The sequence below is a fragment of the Eumetopias jubatus genome, unplaced genomic scaffold (assembly GCF_037043125.1).
Source record: "Eumetopias jubatus isolate StellerSeaLion01/CBP00866 unplaced genomic scaffold, mEumJub1_p1.0 scaffold_16, whole genome shotgun sequence".
In the NCBI taxonomy this organism is placed as follows: domain Eukaryota; kingdom Metazoa; phylum Chordata; class Mammalia; order Carnivora; family Otariidae; genus Eumetopias; species Eumetopias jubatus.
The window spans coordinates 86638304-86658330 of record NW_028274822.1 but is presented as its reverse complement, the minus strand read 5'-3'; the positions used below and the strand labels follow the sequence as shown (position 1 = coordinate 86658330).

The 20027-nt window shown below is 49.1% G+C and overlaps 1 protein-coding gene across 2 annotated transcripts in view; it reads right to left on the bottom strand.

Annotated features, from left to right (window-relative positions):
* Positions 1-20027, bottom strand: part of MLXIP (MLX interacting protein) — a 60094-nt gene that overhangs the window by 9711 nt on the left and 30356 nt on the right. Inside the window, exons 2-11 of one of the 2 annotated variants that reach the window (XM_028116508.2) lie at positions 7449-7555; positions 6588-6673; positions 5101-5190; positions 4686-4727; positions 4191-4362; positions 3468-3557; positions 2831-2922; positions 1238-1892; positions 671-792; positions 360-549 (exon numbers count right to left, since the gene is read on the bottom strand). In XM_028116508.2, coding sequence (XP_027972309.1) covers positions 360-549; positions 671-792; positions 1238-1892; positions 2831-2922; positions 3468-3557; positions 4191-4362; positions 4686-4727; positions 5101-5190; positions 6588-6673; positions 7449-7555 — 1646 coding nt within the window. The remainder of the gene's footprint in view (positions 1-359; positions 550-670; positions 793-1237; positions 1893-2830; positions 2923-3467; positions 3558-4190; positions 4363-4685; positions 4728-5100; positions 5191-6587; positions 6674-7448; positions 7556-20027) is intronic. The other variant, XM_028116509.2, reaches the window with a different exon arrangement.

The window sequence follows — 20027 nt, the reverse complement described above, 5'->3', positions numbered from 1 at the left end:
GTGAGGTGCTTGAAAACTAAGGGATGACCACGTTGATGTGGAGACAAGCCTGGGTGGTTTCCATTTTCTGGAAAGCGTTGACAGCCTCAATCCCTTGTCTGGATCAGAACTGGTAGCTCAGAGCCAGGCCTTTATGAAGGAGGTCAGAGTGGTGTTCCCCAAGTGCATTAGTTGCCTGCCCCGCACACGCTTGCCACTTTCCTGCTACTGTGGATGATCTGGCACTACACTGAGCACTTCCAGCGTGGGCCACTAGGCTTCTAAGACCTCACTGCACATCCTGTAAGTCCAGCCTCAATCCCGGGGAACCCCACGGGCAGTCTCCCTGACCCAGGTATGGGCATGCTCATTTTACTCACGAAGTCCCAACCATTCAGACTGGAGCGCACACTCACTGGAACCCGTGGCAGGGACCTGCTCGCCCTTCACCAAGGAGTCTTGCACAGCGCTTGGAGAGAAGAGCCGAGAGACAGGGGCTGGCTGGCTGCTCGTGGTGTGGCCAAGGTCTGTCACCAGGATGCCACTGTGGAACTCCGTAACTCCAGGAGCCTGAGGTGACACAGGAGACAGAGATCACCCCCGACCAGAGTCATGTCAGGTGAGGACCACCCAAGAGCAGGGCCATGCTGGGGTGATAAGGACACGGAGGGTCTGTCTAGGGCTCCCTCACCCGGGCAATGGCAGCAGGCGTAAGGACCACGTTGGACTGCGACACGGTAGAAGCCAACATCCCTTCTCTCTTCAGAGGGCCTGATGTCATAATCACTGCTTGTGGTTGTCCTGAAAAGGCAGCTGCCAGAACAAGAAGGTGAGGGTGAGGCCCGGAGTCGTGGGGGCCTGCTTCTGACACTACTGTTGCTGAGCCCAGGCACTGTAGGGCTCCCCAGGAGCAGTGCAGACCCCTCTCCTGCTGCTCAGACATTGCCTTCCTCACCGCAGGGCACGGAGAGACAAAACCACTGGGGTACCTGACATTTGTTTTGCAACTTCTCCTTGAAGGGGACAGATTACAGACCCAGGAAAGAGATCACCTGAACCATGCTTTTTCAAACTGGGTTGAGACTAATTTGAAAAGAAGACCACAAAGTAGACAACAGACTAGATCACACACATGTGGTAGACTGGAACCCTTTTGTTTCACCAGTGTGGGTGAGTCGCAAGTTTGCAAGCCTTGGGGACAGGGAAATATCCCTCAGGAAGGGGAGATTAGACTCTGGCTTCCCTCCACCTGACTCACCTGGGGCAATGCAAGCATTCTTCAATACCACGGACACAGACTCCGGTTTGGGAGCAGGCACTATTTTGGGGGGCTGTTTGGGCCTCCCCCCAGTCAAAGAGACAGGTTTGGGGTGCACAAAAGTTAAACAGGGTTGGGGAGGTCCGGCAGTTGGCGGCCGAGTGACCGGAGGGAGTGCCAGGCCACAGGGGGACACTGAGGGCGTGGGATGGTGGGTTGTGATGACAAGGCCCTGGCTCTGGCTGAAGGTGGTGGCAGACGCATCATGGGTGAGGGTGGCAGAGGCCGTGTGTGTGATGACGGAGGGTGACTTGCTGGCTCCAGCAAACTTCGGCTGTAGGAAGGTAGATGGAGCCGAGGGGCTCAAGGCAGGGGCAGGGGGTGGTGGGGCTAAAGGCAGGGCAGGAGAAGCAGGTGCTGGGGCAGGGCTGGGAGACAGCAAGGGCATGGTGAACACAGGGAGGAAAGGCTGAGGGACATTCAGCGACGGTGCAGGAGGACCGAAGTCTGTGGGCTGGATAAAGGGGTCTCCAGGCCGGGGATCTCGTTCACAGCCCTGCCTATCCGTGGGGTCGAGGGTGGTGGCTGCAGGAGGTGCTATGAGGCCATCAGGGAGGCTCATGGTGGGGAGAGTGGTGGTTGACAGGATGCTCTCCTAAGAAAGGAAGGACAAATGCTGGATCACACAACTTGCTGTCACTTCCTGGTACAACACACCACAAAGTCCAACAACGTACACTGGGCACCTGAGCAGAACCTTCAGACAGAGGGACAAGGCGATGGCTCCTGTCCCCATTCCCGCTAATCTGGGGGGAATGGAGCTGTGTCTCTCCAGGAGTCCGCAGGGGTCTTGTTTCCATTAGGGACTAAATGATAACACAGAGCTCAGACAAAGTGACTGTCTGCACACAGTTGGCTCTAGGTCTGGGAATATCTTGTTTCTAGAGTCCAGCAGGGGTCCCCCCAAAGTCCCGGCCATCTTCTGTTACAGAACACAGGCAGCCTGGCGCACAGCTGCTCAAGGGGTTCCCTCAGGACAGTTTCATGTATCAACTTCTAGAGGTCACCTCTTCCTAAAAGGGAAACGCTCTAAGGAATCAATTGTCAAGACCTCGGTCTCTATAGAAGAAATTCTTCCCAGAGCCAGATGGAAGAAGATGGGGCCAGGGTTTCTGGTGTCTAACTAGATATGGGTACCAGCCTGAGAGCCCCTAAGGGCAAAGAGCCGTGCCTCACTCAGCTCTGCAACCCCAGCAGCTGATAACCAACTTGTGTTAATTGTTACATAGGAAGCAAAAGAAATACATGGAACTTTTTATTAGTGATCCGTGTTTTCCTTTGCTGATCCTCTCTTAACTGGTTAGAACAGAGTTCGCCGCACACAGGTTACATGGAGCCTTAGGCAGGAGCACGGGCTTACCGAGAGCTCCCACCTCTTGGAGATCTATGGCTGCTTTCAAGGAGGGCTAGAATAACGTCTTTATGCATTATTTGTGTGTTCAGCACTAGATCTAGCAAGCCCTAGCACTTTGCTTATGACTGCATGGTTATTCATTGGCCTAGCCCTGGCCACCTCTCCCCAGCTCCCTCTACCTGAGCAGGTGGACTGTTGGGATCTGGTGCAGGTGCTGAGACAGGAGCAGGCAGCATGGAACCAAAAATGGAGCGGCTGGAAGAGAAGAGGTCTGAAAGACAACATCGGGCACTTCTGAGCTCTGTGTGCCTATCATATCCTTGAATTAAGATCCAAATAAATCAGGCACTGAACCCCATCTTACCCAGAGGAATGCCATGGACAGAGGGCGCTCCCCCCTGAAGTAACTCTGCAGAAAGAGGCCCTCTGATCGGAACCACTCATGCTGGCAACTAGTGTGGGGTCTGAAATACTCCCAAGCCTGGTGTTTGGCGGCTCTTATGAGCCCAGTTCTAACTGCAGGACTCTGCAGGGAGGTGGCTGTGTTGCCAGCGCCCTCTGCTGCCTACAGGGAGAACTGCTTATGGTCCTGGGCAAACCTGAGGATGAGACTGCAGGAGTGAGAGAACCCTGTGGCAGAAAAGCTTCCCAAACCTTGCTACTACCAAAAAAAAAAAAAAGGTAGTTCTGGAAAAATTCTAAGTCCTCCCCCTTGCCCATGCAAACTCTAATGAAGGGAAGCACCAGTGTGCTTTATCCTGGGCAAAGGGAGATAGATCCAGGCAGCCATGCTCTCTCCCTGCCCCATGTCCTCACCCTGGAAGGGTTCGAAAGTGTCCATGAAGTCCAGGTTGGGCTGCAGAGGAATCAGCCCCGGCTGGATCATGTCTGCATTTCCCAGATGTGCTGTAAGAATCAGAAAGGAGACAGAGGAATCATTCTGCCTTCTCAAATAATGTTGCAGAAACACATAAAAGGCCTGGAATGGATCCTCCTGGCCCTGTTCACATTCTAGATTCTTCCAAGGAGAAGTGCAGGCGGCTGGCTGGAATTTCTACCTTCTTGTGGGTTTGTGGCTATTCTCCACCCTCAGAAGGCAGGAAAGGAAAAAAAGAGAGTTTTTATAAGAAAGGTGAAGTATCAGGAAACAGACACTCCCAGGATGCAGAGATCCCCAGTTCTCACTGCTAGTCTGTGGGCTCTTCCCTGAGGTGTTAACTGGATGCCTGAATGCAGCCAGGTAAAAGGTCATGTCCAGGAATGCTTCTAATTTTCTTCCCAGTCAAAGGCCCCATCACTTGGGGACAGCATCAGAAATGTGGAATTGATTCAGACCAAATACCCAGTCTTCTCTCAGGGGCACCATGGCCCTGACAGCTGTTCAGGAAGGTCCGTTTGCAGTCCCCACCCACTCAGTGCACGTGGCCCTCAGATGCCAGCGAGGTTGGCCAATCCTGCCCTGGCGGGCCAGGTTGGCGGGGGGCGCTGGCAGAGAAGGAAACCTGTGTTTTCAAAGTCAAGGATCTAGAGGTGGGTTACCTATTTCCCGGGGGTTGGGCCAGGCCACCGGCTGGTGTGAGGAAAGTGTTGAGAAGAGGGTGTCGCTGAATTCCGACATGAGCATGTCTGTGTCCAGCAGTGGGTCCTCCTCCATGGGGACTGGGGTCTTCCATCCATCCCCACGTTTGTGCCAATAAAGCATGTCATCGTCCTACCGCCAACAGAGGGAGGAGGAAAAGTCAGAGGGGCACTAGTGAACTCAGAATTCCCAATCACATCATGCCAGGGGAGTATGTTACCCTACTGTATAGAGCTGCAAGGGCTGTTGTAAAAGAGGAGGGGAGTGCGTGGAGCGGGGAGAACTGGCCTGTTTCCTTAGTCTGCATGTCCTCCATGTGAGGAGGGGGGCGGCCCCTCCTGGAGCTGCAGGAAGGTAGGTGCGGCAGGCTTCACTGTCGGGCCACCCACGTCATTGCTGTTTCTTGTCAAAGGAGGGTTCCCATGAGGGTCCTCCCAGCCCCCAAGCTCACTCACCTGGGCCAGGCTGGAAAGGTCCTCATCCTTGTGCTGCTGCAGCTGTGGAGAAAAGGGGAGACATGGTGGTCACCCAGGGTCCTGGGAGGGGATGATGCTCCTCCTGGAAGCATCTAGGCCTCTTCTCCCTGGAAGGTGCATGAGGGGATCCTGCTCTCTGCCATTCCCAGGCCCATGCTGGGCACAGAAGAGATTCTCAACCAGTGTTTGTAGAATAACTAGCAGCAGGAGGAACTGAGACCACAAAAAACACGGCCAAAGCAGGCCCATCACCTGGGCTTGGCTGGAACACTGGGTTCCACGGGGGCAGCAATGGACCCACAGCCTCGGGGGCCGGTGTCTGAACATAGACTTAGATCCTCCCTCCCCTATGGGGCTTCCTGAACATGCTGTTCTTGGAGCCCAAGCCAGATACCCTTTTCTTGAAGTAGGTTCTCCACTTGTGATACTCCCGGATCACGATCTCAATGCGGCTTTTCCAGTACTTCCCTTCTGTGGTGATGGCCTGTGAAGAGAATGCGGGTCAGAATCAAAAGAGGGCAATCTAGTTTGACTGGCAGAACTCGACCTGAAAATAAAGATGCGTCTGACAATGGCAGTCAGCTCGGGGAATCCAGCTCAGAGAACCCTCCCACATGCATACAGCTTCATTCACAAAGTGCGTCCTACCTCTTCTGTGCTACAACTAGCCTCCACCCTAGAGATGGGCTTTTACTTCGTGACCTCAGATAACCAAGTTGCGACTTTGGTGGCACTAGTCCCAAGGGTCTGGATTGGACACGGGTCAGAGAGTGCTCGGGCAGGGAAGAGGGAGAGGGCCCTCCACCCAGGCACTGAAAAAGCCCTACAGAGAGCCAGGGGTAGCACTAAATGCCCTTATCCAGGAGACTCTGCCACATTTTCAAAGGGTGAAAACAAATGGCCAATCACAGAAGTTTTAGGTGGAAAGTGATTTCCAAGAGTAGCTGCTTCAACCTTCCCATCACGCAGGTGAGCCCCTTCCACATATCCCTGAAGAACTCTGGTGACGAAGAAGTCACGCCCTCCTCAGAGAGCCTGCCTCACTTTCAGGTTCCTTTTTGTTTATGGCTGGAGTATATAGAAGCCAGTCCCAGATATCACAAGGCCCATATAATTTCACCTACAAATACTTCATTGTGTACCTGACGGTAAAGAATCTTCACAGTGAACAATACAGTATTATCACCAGACCAACAAAATGGTATTCCTTAATATTGTCCAATACCAGATCACATCCCACCACTCAAAAGGGTCTTTCACTGGGTTACTTTCTAATTGTTCCCCCTTTTATCCCAACCTCGAGACATGTTTGGATAACATTAAAACAACGCAGAAGGGTATAAGGGTATCCACCTCACTCTAATCCCCCTTCCCCAGAGGTAGCCACCAATAAAGGATTTCTGTATATCCTTCTAGACTTTTCCTACACACAATCACACAGATACACACTTTAAAAAAAATTAACATAAAGTTACTGAAACACTGTTGCACAACTTGCTTTTTTTTTTCATTTACTATTTCTTCAGCATCTTATCATCTCAGCATATAAAGATCTTGAGGCCGTTCTTTAACTGTTAAAGATATCTGCCTTGTAAGGAGCCCAGATCCCTCCCTACTGACTTCCAGAAAAATGCCAATGTTAAGGGAAAGTGGAAAGTAAGTCCCAATGGGAGAACCCCTCAGTGCTCGGGTCAGCCCAGCCCGAGAAGAGGGGAGCCTCTGTGGTCTGTCACAACTTCATCTTTGAGAGGTCACATGGTCCTTCTCCCTACCCCACCCCTGCTGCTGTGGAATCCAACCCCTGCTCCCGGCCTTGGGAGAGTCGCTTCCTCCTGATGAGGGCAGATCCTTTCCAGCTACTGATGGTCACCAGCCAAGTACCTCTGGCCTGCGATGCTCATCTACTTCAACAGAGCCATCTAGTGGAGTGACAAAATGGCACACGGGATTCTTGCGCTTCTCCAAATCTGGGCAGAGAAAGGATGAGACGTCATCACTATGACCAAGACCCCTGAAGGAGTCCCTGCCCCCTCTGTCCACATCCCCCTCAGGGTGGGACCCTCCCAAGTGTTCTTCTCCTTCCCCTGAAAATGAGATTTCAGACAATAAAGGAAAAGAATCTGTCAGTAACTCATGGGTAAGAATGGGAGTCTGGCTTATCAAAAGAAATGCCAGCCTAACCCAAGCATGCCCAAGCACGCTGATCTCCTGCAAAGGTCACCGGATCTACCGGCATGAAGCCAGCTAGAGAATGAACAAGGCCTGCGTCTGTATCTTCTTTGATCTGCTGAAAATAGGAACTGTTCCCTGACTCTTCAAATATCACCTCTCTGCTACAACCTCCTTGACTCCCCTGGAAAGAACTAAGCCCTCCTAAGCCCTCCCTCCTCTGCCTTTACAACGCTGGGCCCAAGCATCTAACCTAATAGCACATTACGCTATGAACCCTGGGCGAACACATCTGTCTCCTGCAGATTACAGGCAACTACACGACACAGATCATGTGACTGGCCCCCTGTACCTGACACTTGAGAAGTATCCAGTTCATTAGGATTTGGCTTGGTTTTCCTATTGCTGCAGACTGCCCAAGAGAGGCTTCCCTTTGAGGCATAATGTTTGAAAAGTGGGCTCTGGGCCCCAAGGTGCAAAGGCCTCCAGGTGCTAGAACCTGGAGGTCCTGCCCACCACAAGGCCTCAGGGCCCCCACAGGCCCCTCCTGCCGGAAGCCTGTGTACCACTCACACTGCATGTACCACGCCCGCCAGATGGCATTATTGAGCCGGATCTTGTCTCTCCACTGGAGCTTCAGGCCCTTGAAATTCTTCCACTTTGGAGACACCAACTTCCCACTGAAAGGTAAGACAAAGAAGGGAAACTTAGTGGTTTCTCTGAAAATGAAATGAAATCAAAAAGTGTCACCCACTCACTCCAGGCCTGAAAATTCTGGATTAATCCATTACAAGCCACAGGCTAGGCCTGACAGAAGGCACATGTCACTTTGGGATTTCTTCCAAGTGATCGGCAGTAGGGAAGGGGGAGGTGGCGGTGGGGGTGGTGGCAGAGTCAGCACACACAGGGGACAGGACTGGCCACGCGTTGGTAGGTGTTGGCACACGGGTTCACTGTCTTAGTCTGTCGACATTCACCTGTCTTTTAAATTTTCCATAATTAAAAGTTAAAAATCTTTTGATTTTTCAATATATCAGATCATCACGTTGTATACCTTACTTCAACTTATGCAATGTTGTATGTCAATTACAACCCAATAAAGTGGGGGGCAGGGAGGGAGGAAAGAAAGAAATCTGCTGGCAAATAAACGAAAGCCAAGCTCCTTTACCCTGGGCCACCTTCTTTGCCACCAGCCCCCAAGAGGCATTTACAATGCAGGCACACAAACGCCCTACTGGCCTCCAAGCCTGCGCGACCCTCTCCTGCCTCGACCTGTGCACACATGGTCCTCACTCTTCATGGACCTCCTTCTGCCCCCTGCTCCAACACCATCTCCTCCATGCTGGCACTGGCCTCCCCCAGGCTGCTGATGACCCCTTCAGGGTTCCCTGAGCACCATTCAAACTCAAAGGCGGCATTCAGCCACCCTCCACGGAGCAGTATCTACACCCACAGCCGCACGCAGTACCCTGCGGCTTGCCAAGGGGAAGGCCCGTTAGGTGTCATCACCCTAAACACCTAGCACAGACCGTGGGACATAGCAGGGCCTGGGAATAATTCTCTGGATGAGTTAAGGAGCCCTTGTACCCCAGCCACCAGCAGGCGAGGAGCACTCCCCAGTGGCACAGGCTTCTCAGAGAGTCTAGTTTGCCAAGTGCTGTCAGAAGGCACCTCTGGGCGGCTGACACAGGGTTCCCTTTTACAGAAGGCTGGAGATGGACAAGGCATGATCTTTAGTCCACACTCTAGGGGGCTCTGGTGGTTCTACCTGGCTGTGAGCCACAGCCCTACCTCTTCTGCAAAGCCGCTCAGAGACCTCGTGAAGAATAGCAACCGGTCTCCAAAGACTAGCACCCAAGCAGTAAACCCTACCTGAACCTGAGAACCTGGTTTAAAAAGCAAAGCCCCTGGCTGGGCACCTGGCAAGACCTCGTGCCTCTCACACCCAACCCAGCAAGCCAGGCTTTGGATCACACAGGCCAGAAGGCCATGACCCCCAGAGAGAAAATGTCACAGGACGCCCTCGTAGACTCTGAGGGACAGACAGACAGCAGCAGTCTCAGCTCAAAGGGCTGGACGTTTCCAACGTGTCAGTCACCTTCCTTGCCATCTCTGCCCAGCCCAAAGGTACTCCTAACCCACCTCCAAGTGGTTCGCTTTCACTCAGCCTCAGTAGCCAACGGCTAGGTCTCGAGCCTCTGCTGCACGGCATGAGCACTGGCTTTTGCAGTCAGGTAGCTTGTCTGACACCCAGTTTCCTGGGTAAACTCAGGATAATACCATCTCCTCCTGAGTGTTTTAATAAGGATTAAATGAGAGACAGTGTGTATGTATGTATGTACACATATACACTTAGACACATATAACTGGTAAACCCTATAGCCAAATATAAATTTAAGGTATTCATAACCATCTCAATTATCTGGACTTAAGTTATTACTGAAAGGCCTGAATTTTATTTTATTTTTTTTAAGATTTTATTTAATTATTTGAGAGAGAGAGAGAATGAGAGATAGAGAGCACGAGAGGGAAGAGGGTCAGAGGGAGAAGCAGACTCCCTGCTGAGCAGGGAGCCCGATGCGGGACTCGATCCCGGGACTCCAGGATCACGACCTGAGCCGAAGGCAGTCGCTTAACCAACTGAGCCACCCAGGCGCCCCGAAAGGCCTGAATTTTAACACCTCCTGACTTGCCAAGTCCTTTTGTGTTTGCCACCACTGTCATGTGGCCCTTCCTCCTCCAGGGGAGGAAAAAGCTGACACCCATGGTTCCACCCTCGATACACCAGTGAACAAAGACCGGGGCAGAGGGCAGCCCTGTCTAAGTGCTTTGAAGGCAGGGACTGGGTCTCATTCACACATTCGACAAGGGATGGGCGCTACAAAGGGAGGAAAGGAACAGATGGGGCACACGAGGCCCCGGCCCTGTGGAGCACATCAGGCGCTGAGGGTCACAAAGAAGAGCACAGGGCTGTGGGAGCGTAGAGGTGTATAACCAACCCAGTCGGAGTAGTCAGGGGCGGCTTTCTGGAGGAGGTAACATCTCAGCTACCGCCTGGAGGATGAGGAAACGGGCTCAACCCCGAGCCAGGGAGGGGCCCCTGCTGCTCTTCTGTCTGCCTGTGGGGGCCCTGAGGTGAGCAACCATACGCCTGGTCAAGGGCCCCTGCATGAGGCCGGGGGGAGGCGTGCAGGGCACTTTACACCAGGCTGGAGAGCAGGGCACACGGCAGAGTAGATTAGATCCCACAACCTGGCAAAACCAACCCTCTTTCCCCTCCTCTGTAAGACCTTCCAGCAACTTGGTATCTAGCTGGGCAGGTGGTTCCAGGAAACAAAACAAAACAAAACAAAACAGAAAACTGTCCCTGTTTTTCTATTTCCTTAAAGGGAAAAAAGACACTTTTTCTGTAATTGACAACTTCCTCATGCTGAAGCCAGGATTCAAAGGCCACCCTTCCCTGCGGAATCCTGCCAGGGTGTCTGCCGCCTCCACAGATGGCCGCGGAGGACAGAAGCAGAAGGGCTGCCATGTGAATGAGAACTCCAGGGAAGAGAACAACCTCTGACGTCCTGCAGTGGTCTGTTAAGAACTGGCCACTGTGCTTACTACCTACAGACCGAACCTCAGTCCTGCTTTAAGAAAAAGTGGCTGATGTGAGCATCTTCTCAAAGACGTTAGGTCACGCGGGCAGCTTCAACTACCCACAATGAAGAGGTGGGAAGATGCAAAGAGAGCTCAAGCCCTGGAGGCCAGAAACCGAACGGGACGGGGGCAGTGTGGGCTTCTCCTCTCCTTCCTCCTCGCTTGCTGAAATGGTTCACTTTTCCTTGATGTTTGCGTCAAATTTGGTCAAACCTCAGAACAAATATGTAAGAGTTCAGAATACACAACTGGCATCACATCCCTGTCCCAGATTTCTGTAATATCTCAACAGTCAACAGGTGGTGCTCAACCAACACAAAGAAGTGAGTCCAAAACCAAAACCTAAGGCACCCACAGAAGCACAGACAGTAAAGAGCAACTAGGATGTTTTTTATGGTGACTGACCACCCTTTGCCCACAGAAATTTCAAGACAAGATCTGAAGAAGCAGCACGCACAGTTCTATATATCAAAGTACTACAGAGAAAAAAGGAATCCATAGACACGTTTTTAGAAAAATGCGGGGATAAATTTTTTTTTTTAAGATTTTATTTATTTATTTGACAGAGAGAGAGAGACAGCGAGAGAGGGAACACAAGCAGGGGGAGTGGGAGAGGGAGAAGCAGGCTTCCCACGGAGCAGGGAGCCCGATGCAGGGCTGGATCCCAGGACCCTGGGATCATGACCTGAGCCGAAGGCAGACGCTTAACGACTGAGCCACCCAGGCGCCCCATGTGGGGATACATTTCTTTAAGTCTCCTCACTGATGGGCTTTCTCAGAGCCTCTGGTGTGCTGATGTCACTGTCAGTCTTCAAGGAGGGAAGAGGAGACATTCCTTATGCAGACGTCCACAGATCAAACCTGGACTGGGACCCTTTCCATGGGGGGGACCCAAAGTCTAGTTTCCCAGGGAACATACTAGGGAAAGCCTGCTCTACACACTTCTAAAGGGAACTCGCAGCTCCCTTGGCAGACCTCTCTAGAGCAGGGGCCCCAGAAAGCATCTGTAGTTGGGCTTCTGTTCCCCTCAACCCTGGCCCAGCTTCACTCATCCTCCAGACATGGCTGATGGGGGTCCTTCTTGGTCTAACTCAGGATTATGCTACATTCCTTCTTTTTTGGAGGAGAAGGGGCAGAGGAAGAGGGAGAGAGACAGAATCTTAAGCAGCTGCCCAGCACGGAGCCCAACTTGGGGCTCGATCTCACAGCCCTGAGATCACAACCTGAGCTGAAATCAAGTCAGATGCTTCACGGACTGAGCCACCCAGATGCCCCACCACATTCCTTCTTTAAAGCTTAACCAGAGGGGCGCCTGGGTGGCTCAGTCGGTTAAGCGTCTGCCTTTGGCTCAGGTCATGATCTGAGGGTCCTGGAATCGAGCCCCACGTCGGGCTCTCTGCTTAGCGGGGAACCTGCTTCTCCTTCTCCCTCTGCCTGCCTCTTCGCCTACTTGTGCTCTCTCTCTTTGTCAAATAAATAAATAAAATCTTAAAAAAAAAAAAAAAAGCATAACCAGAAACACATTACAAAGATTTTTAAGACCACTGGCTTCTCCTCAATAATCAAAGCCCTTTTGGCCTCACCTCCCCAAACTGCCCTCCTACATGCCCCATGGGCTTTCCTGTCAGAACAACGACCCCAGATTCTCCCCAAACTACGGGAAGGCCAAGGTCTAGGGCTGACTCATCCTAGCACAAGCCTGGCACATGGGAGGCAGTTTTAAATACGGAGCTACTAAGTGAGTGTTAACCTTTTCCATAATGAAAAATCTTCACATTGTCCTGCCACGGACACACTCCTAGAAGACAGGCTCACAACCTGAAACAGGAAATTCAGAGTACAAAAAAGGTCTCTCAAAACTGTTGGTCGGGGCGCCTGAGGCGGTGGGGGGGGGGGGAGTTCAACTGGTTGAGCAGTGGACTCTTGGTTTTGGCTCAGGTCATGATCTCAGGGTCATGGATCGAGCCTTGCATTGGGCTCCGCATTCAGCGGGGAGTCTGCTTGAGAGTCTCTCTCTCCCCCTTTCCCCCTCCCGCCTCCAAAATAAAGAAATAAATCTTTAAAAAAGGACTGTTGTTGGATAGACTAGCAAACTCTGAATTCTTCAGAGGTCTGGCAAGAGACTGCTTTGGAATGGAAATTAAAGTGCAAGCTTTGCACAGACAGGAGCTGAAAGTAAGAAGAACAGGGGTGGGTGGGACCAAGATGAGATTTTTGGAGTGTGTCCCTCCCAGGTCGGGTTAGCTCCTAACTGCTAGTAGGACCATTCTCCACAAAAGAAAGCAGGCAGAGTCTCAAGGATCTGTCGCTACAGGCCCCAGAAGAGTGGTGGGCCCATTCATTTGTTCACTGAACCATACTTGCTTGTTATGGGGCAATATTTCTCCACCATTCCTCGAAAGGCTTCTTGGACGCCCACTAGCAAGACCTCCCCCAGCTTTATTCCCACCCAGCTGGGTAGAGTGGGTGTGTTAGCAGTGAGTGGAGGAGGGGGAACTGGAGTGGGTGGTCCAGGCCCTTCCCTTCCTCTCCTCTTGGGAGCAAGCTGCCATTCCTCTTGCTCTGCTCCTACAGAGCGGGGGTGGGGTGGGGGGTGGGGGGGGTGAGGCCTACACTAGTCCAGGATTGTCTGTGCCACCTGGAAAGGCAGCCTGTGATTCGCCTGTAAGCCATACCCTCAGCCTCATCAACAATAAAGGTAATATTCTGGCTACCACCTATGGACTCTTTTTTATTGTGGTTAAGTACATATGACATAAGATTTACCATTTCAACCATTTTAAAGCATACGATTCAGTGGCTTTAAGCAATCTGCAATGCTCCGTGCCCATCGCTGCTACCTAGCTTCAGAGCAGTTTTCATCATCCCAAAAGGAAGCCCTGTACCCTTGGAGCAGTCACTCCCCATCTCCTCCTCCCCCTGCCCTGGCAACCACTAATCCACTTTGTCTCTCTGGGTTTGTTTCTTCTGGACACTTCATATAAACAGAATGATGAAATACGTGGCCGTTTGTGTGTGGCTTCTTTCACGAAGCACACCAGTTTCACGGGTCATCCATGTTGTAACCTTCATTGCTTTCCATGGCGGAATCCTATCCCGCTGGAGGGACAGACCACATTTGTTTCTTCTTTCACCCGCTGATGGACATTAGCTGTTTCACACTTTGGCTGCTGTGAACAGTGCTGCTGCGGACCAAGTCCTCTGTGTCATTTCCCCAACAGTCCAGCCTCCGGCAGGGAGAGCTCTGACGCGTCAGCTGACACTGAGGACACAAGGATGGGCAAAACCAACTTTGCTGGGGGCCAGCAGACAGCTGTCAACATTTTCGACGCACACCCCTTTGACTCCCAATCCCACCGTGAGGAGCTTCGCCACGAGCACACGTGCACAAGGACACATGTGAAAGACATCAAGCAGCCGCACCGACATGGCAGCAAAAGGCTGGAAAGAACTTACACACTCATCAAAGGCAACTGGCTTGAAAACTGTGCTGTACCCACACCGAGGGACACTGTGGGGCAGCACACATTTTATGTGCTGAGACACAGGCAAGAGCTACAAGCTGTATGTAACGAGAAGGAAACTAAGGGGCAAGATGAAGAGCATGGCCACTGTGTATATTCATAACAGGGAGCTACGCACACAAGACACACAGGCTGGGCCGGGGGTTGGGGAGAAGGAGAGAGCCTGTCAGTCAAGCTCAGAAAGATACATGAGAAACACGCAACAGGGAAACAGTGATTTCCCTTCAGAGAGCTAAACTGGAGAATTAAGGGGTTCAGTTGGAGACTTAATTTTCACTGTTTACTGTTTTATACTGCTGAAACATAATACAAGAGTATGTTATTTTTTTCAAAATAAGTAAGGCAAAAAGACCAGGTACCGCCCAAGACCTTATAATAGGGCTTTGGGCTAATTGGGGAAGGCAATTAATCACATGAGCAGATACAAAATTTACGTGTAAGTCAATTTTGTGAACTAGACCCAAATATGAGGATAATGCTTATTAAGTGATTTCTTTAATAAGTGAGCAGATTAATAATGCTCAGACTGGTCTCTCTTCCAGGATTCTCTTTTTCTTCAAAAGAGCGGTCTCTATGGGCTTTCCTGGGATCTGGGCCTGGTTCCACAGGCTGCTAGGAGCCAAAACTAACAGGCTCCAGACGGACAAAGGTTCATTGAGGAGCCAAGACGTGGGGAGCAGGCACAGCGAGAGGCGTGGCAGGAGGAGGGCCGTGTGTTTAACGGAATGGCCTGAGCTGTGGGCCTCTGCCCTGGGCCTCTCGGCCAAGCGGTCTCCTCCCAGAGGAAACTCACGAGGTTGTCAGGTCCTGCTCCCACGCCTAAACCCGCAATTCATCCTCCTCGTGGGTCGCTTGGTGTCTATTTTACTTTTTTATATTCAAAGAAAGTCCTGTTGGAAAAGTAGACTCTGAGGGCAATGACAGCAAGGCAGGAACATGGCCTCCTGAGATCCTCATCCCAGATCTGCCCTATGACAAGGTGAGCGAATGTGTGTTGTGTGCATGTGTTGATGTATGTGGTGTGTGGGTGTGTGGTGTATGTGCAGTGTGTATACGGTGTGTGAGGTGTGTGTGTACAGGTATGTGGTGTGTGGGTGTGTGATGTATGCGCAGTGTGTATACGGTGTGTAAGGTGTGTGTGTACAGGCATGTGGTGTGTGGGTGTGTGGTGTATGTGCAGTGTGCATACGGTGTGTGTGTGTGTGTGTGTACAGGTATGTGGTGTGTGGGTGTGTGATGTATGCGCAGTGTGCATACGGTGTGTGAGGTGTGTGTGTGTACAGGTATGTGGTGTGTGGGTGTGTGATGTATGCGCAGTGTGTATACGGTGTGTGAGGTGTGTGTGTACAGGTATGTGGTGTGTGGGTGTGTGATGTATGCGCAGCGTGTATACGGTGTGTGGGTGTGTGTGTACAGGTATGTGGTGTGTGGGTGTGTGATGTATGTGCAGCATGTATACGGTGTGCGGGTGTGTGTGTACAGGTATGTGGTGTGCGGGTGTGACTGTGAGAGCACACTGTGTACATGTGCATGCTAGTGCCCATCTAGGTGTGCATCTGTCCTCGTGTGTGAGCACGTTTATGAGGGCCTATGTTTGTTTTGTGTAAAGAGCAGGGAGTGATCTTTTTTTTTTTAAGATTTTATTTATTTATTTTAGAGAGAGACAGAGAAAGAGAGCACGAGCAGAGGGAGGGAGAAGCAGAGGAGCCGGACACGAGGCTCGATCCCAGGACCGTGGAATCATGACCTGAGCCAAAGGCAGACGCTTAACCAACTGAGCCACCCAGGCGCCCAGGGAGTAATCATTTCTATAACCTTCAAAAATTAAAGAAACTTGAAGGAGTTGAAACCAGGCAAAATCAGAGTAGCTGCAGTGGTGACCTCCCCTTCACCCTGTCTGTGAACTCTGGTGACCTGTGTCCTTGCTGGGAGCACTCTCTCCTGTGTTCTGGCTTTCCACGAGGGGACAGACACTGCCATGCTTGTACCACTTCCAAGCCAACAGGGAAAGGAGAGTGGTTTCCATTTTTGGACAAGTGACATGAGCTGTCCAAGCCCCACCTTCTATAAAATGGTGATATGTCCACCTCACCGGGAGAATTACAGGTGAAGTATAAAAGGACAGAGGGAGTGCCAGCCAATGCTGGGGCACGCTGCTGAATAGCAGTCAGTTCTGGGGCATGTTGCTGAGTTTTAAAGCTTGGAGTTTCTGGTCAGATTCTAGCCATAACTGGACTTCCCGGCAGGAGCAGGGATGCTGGGCAGGGCACCATTTAAAGCCAGATTCATGTTTATTTGCCAGGAAAATAAACTTGAATCCAGAACCCAGGGTGTTCAGACTCCTTTGGCCTGGGTACGGGACTAGACTGAAAACAAGAAAAAGTGGTATGTCACTTCAGTTTGCATCATTTGTTAATAAATTTTAATACTTAAAAAAATATGTGCATTAGCCATGTGTCTCTTTTACTGTATGAGCTGTCTGCGCCCCTTTGTCTTTTAAAAAACTTTTTGTTTTGAAATAATTATAGACTCACGGGAAGTTGCAAAAAATAGCACAAAGAGTCCCCAGCCTTCCCCAGGGCTGCATCCTCCGTAGCTGTGAGCACAATCTCCCCACTAGGAAACGACTCTGGCATGTTATTGTTAACCAGATTACAGATCTCACTCAGTTTTCACCATCCATTAAAATGTTCGCTGCTTTTCTCTTGCTATTTTAGGTTGGTAATGCCATAATATTAATTTGTGATGTTTCTGCAAATGTTTCCCTTAAGTTTTGGGGTTTTAATTCTTTATATAGCATATCTTCGAATAAGCAGATTATACATTTGTACAGTCGTATCTACTGGTCTCCTTCTATCATTTCTTTTATTGCTTCACTGCCCACCCATCTACCCCATGAGATTGTTTCTATTAATCTCTTTTTTAGCGTTTTTAGTCTTATTGATTTTAAGTTATACACACACACTGAAAGAAAATTCAAACAACACAAAACAGTACAAACAAAATCAAAGTCCCCAGAAATTACATTGTCTAGAAATAACTATTATCTGAATTTTGATGATAATACTGTGTCGTGAAGAAATGAAATAACTTTATCCAAAGAGAGTCTGGCCTTTGCCCTCTGTTCCTGGGAGGTGACCTCTATGCCCCTGGAATGTCATGCCTGACAGGGGTGTCTTTGTTTGCCTGGGGGCTTTGGTCTTAGGAGAATCTCCCAATCTGATTCACTATAGGGGCTTTGGTATCAGTTCCAATCTCCAGAGAAACTGGTAACTAAAGGTATTAGCCGGATCTCTAGGAGGGGCTGGGGACCAGAAGGTGGCCACACAGGCAGTATGTGATCGAGCCCCATAAAAACTGTGAACACCAAAGACTCAGGTGGGCTTCCCTGGTTGGCAAAGCTCTGTGTGCATTGTCACACGCTGTGGTGGGAAGGAGGTAACTCCACCAGAAGCACTGCATTTTTTGAAGGCCTCTTCAATTCTGCCCTATGTACCCCTTCCCTTGGCTGATTCAATTAGAAGCTTTTCCCTGTAATAAACCCGTAATGAAGAATATAAGTTTTCAGTGAGTTCCGTGAGTCCCTCTAGAGAATTGTTCAACTCGAAGATGGTTTCGGGAATTCCTCTAATTTATAAACTGGTGTTAGAAGTGAGGACGGTCTTGTGGACTAGTCTCCCTAACTTTGTAGTTGGCCCTTAAGTCCTTGTAATATACATATATATACTTATATATATAAATAAACAAAATATTTAAATATGTTGGATCATAATTCTGTTTTATAACCCATTTTCATTTATATGTTATAGGTATCTTATTATGCCAATAAATATAGTTTTATATATATTTTTTAAAGATTTTATTTATTTATGGGGCACCTGGGTGGCTCAGTCACTAGGCGTCTGCCTTCAGCTCAGACATGATCCTGGGGTCCTGGGATCCAGCGCCATGTTGGGCTCCCTGCTCCCTGAGAAGCCTGCTTCTCCCTCTCCCACTCCCCCTGCTTGTGTGCCCTCTCTTGTTGTGTCTCTCTCTGTCAAATAAATTTGACAGAGAGAGACAGAGAGAGACAGAGAGAGAGAGAGAGCACACAAGCAGGGGGAGTGGCAGACAGATAGCGAGAAGCACAGGGAGCCTGATGTGGGGCCTGATCCCAGGACCCCAGGATCATGACCGGAGCCGAAGATAGATGCTTAACTGACTGAGCCACCTAGGCGCCCCAGTTTTATATTATTTTTATTGGCTGTATATACTTATCACAATCTACTTAACTGTTTCTCCATAAACAGACATTCATTTATGCTAAAGGACACATGTTTCTGTTTTTCACTATTATGAACGATGCTGTGATGAACATCCTACTTACATTTTTGTGCAATTATATGACTGTTTCTGGGAGGTAAGTTCCTAGAAACTTACATACAGGGTATGTGTATATTTATAATTTTGTTACAAAGAATCAAAGTTTATAATAATTTACACTTCCAACAGCAGTGATCAGTGCCTATTTCCCCAAATCAGTACTTACATTATTTATTATTAATATTTGTGATGCTGACAAGCAAAAAAATCAGTTGATTTTTTGGTTCCTACTTTTATCTTTTTTTGTTTATTAGCCATTGGAATTTGTATGTTAATTATCCACATATCTTCTTGTTTTGTGTTGTGTGAGAGCTCTTAATGTGGTGGGAATGACTGTAACACATGACAGTTGTTGGGCCTGTCTTGACGGTCTACCTCTGCCTTGACCATTTATGGTGTGCTTTTGTTTTTTAGCTCTACTCTACTTTTTGTATGTATTGTGGGCTTTTGTTGTTATTTTTAGTAGAAACTTTTCATTAATGTAGTCAAAATTTTAAAGTCTTTTCTTTAATGTTTCTATTTTTTTGGCCATACTTAAAAAAGCTTTTTCTATGCCAAGACGGGAAAACTGGACCTTCTTCCAGTGCTCTCACAGCTCCCCATTTTACAGTCAAGTCTTGGCTCCAATGGAATTTATTTTGCTTAACGAGTGTTAATGGGATCCTGCTACTTAATTACTAAATAATCCAACTTTCCCCTGTTGGGATTAAAATACCATCTTTATCATACACTATGTTCCCCTATATATATATTTGGGACTATTCCTGAACATCCTATTTCTTTTGGTGTTTTGTGCATATGTTTTTAATGGTTTTGCTTTTTACATTTAACTCTGATTCAGCTAGGGGAAAAAATCAATTTACTTCTTCACACAGCTCACCCCAATTCGCTATCTAATTGTCTCACCTTCTGCAACAAATTTATGAAACTTCCATTAACATATATTAAATTATAATATACACTAGTGTCTGTTCTGGAGCCTCATGTCACTGATACGTGCCCAGTCCTATGCTAGTATTACACAGATTTAATAATTATAAATTTGTAATATACTATCTAGTTTAGGTTGGTCCCCATCATTTTTTTTTTAAATGTTAGAATCCTTGCCTATAGTTACTCTTCCATGTTCCAACTTTACAATCACATTGTCAAATCTCAAAAGACAACTATTCTGGTATTTTGATTAGAGTGGCACTTAATAAATAAATTAATGTGGGCAGGGATGACCATTCCATTCGGGTCATCTCCATTCCTAGATCAGTGTATGTTTCTCCACTTACTCAAGCCACTTACCCTACTTAAAATATCAGAGGAATCTGAAGCTGTCTAATATTCTATAATTTACTTAATCTATGTCCTTCACATTTTTAACCATATACTTCTTTTAAAAAAAAAAGATTTTATTTATTTGAGAGAGAGCATAAGCAGGGGGGAAGGGCAGAGGGAAAGGGAGAAGCAGGCTCCCCACTGAGCAGGGAGCCTGATGTGAGGCTTGATCCCAGGACCCTGGGATCATGATGTGAGCAGAAGGCAGATTAACCGACTGAGCCACCCAAGTGTCCCTAATCATATACTTCTATTAATGTTTTAAAATAATGTAAAAAGAAAATTTAGAAAGCTA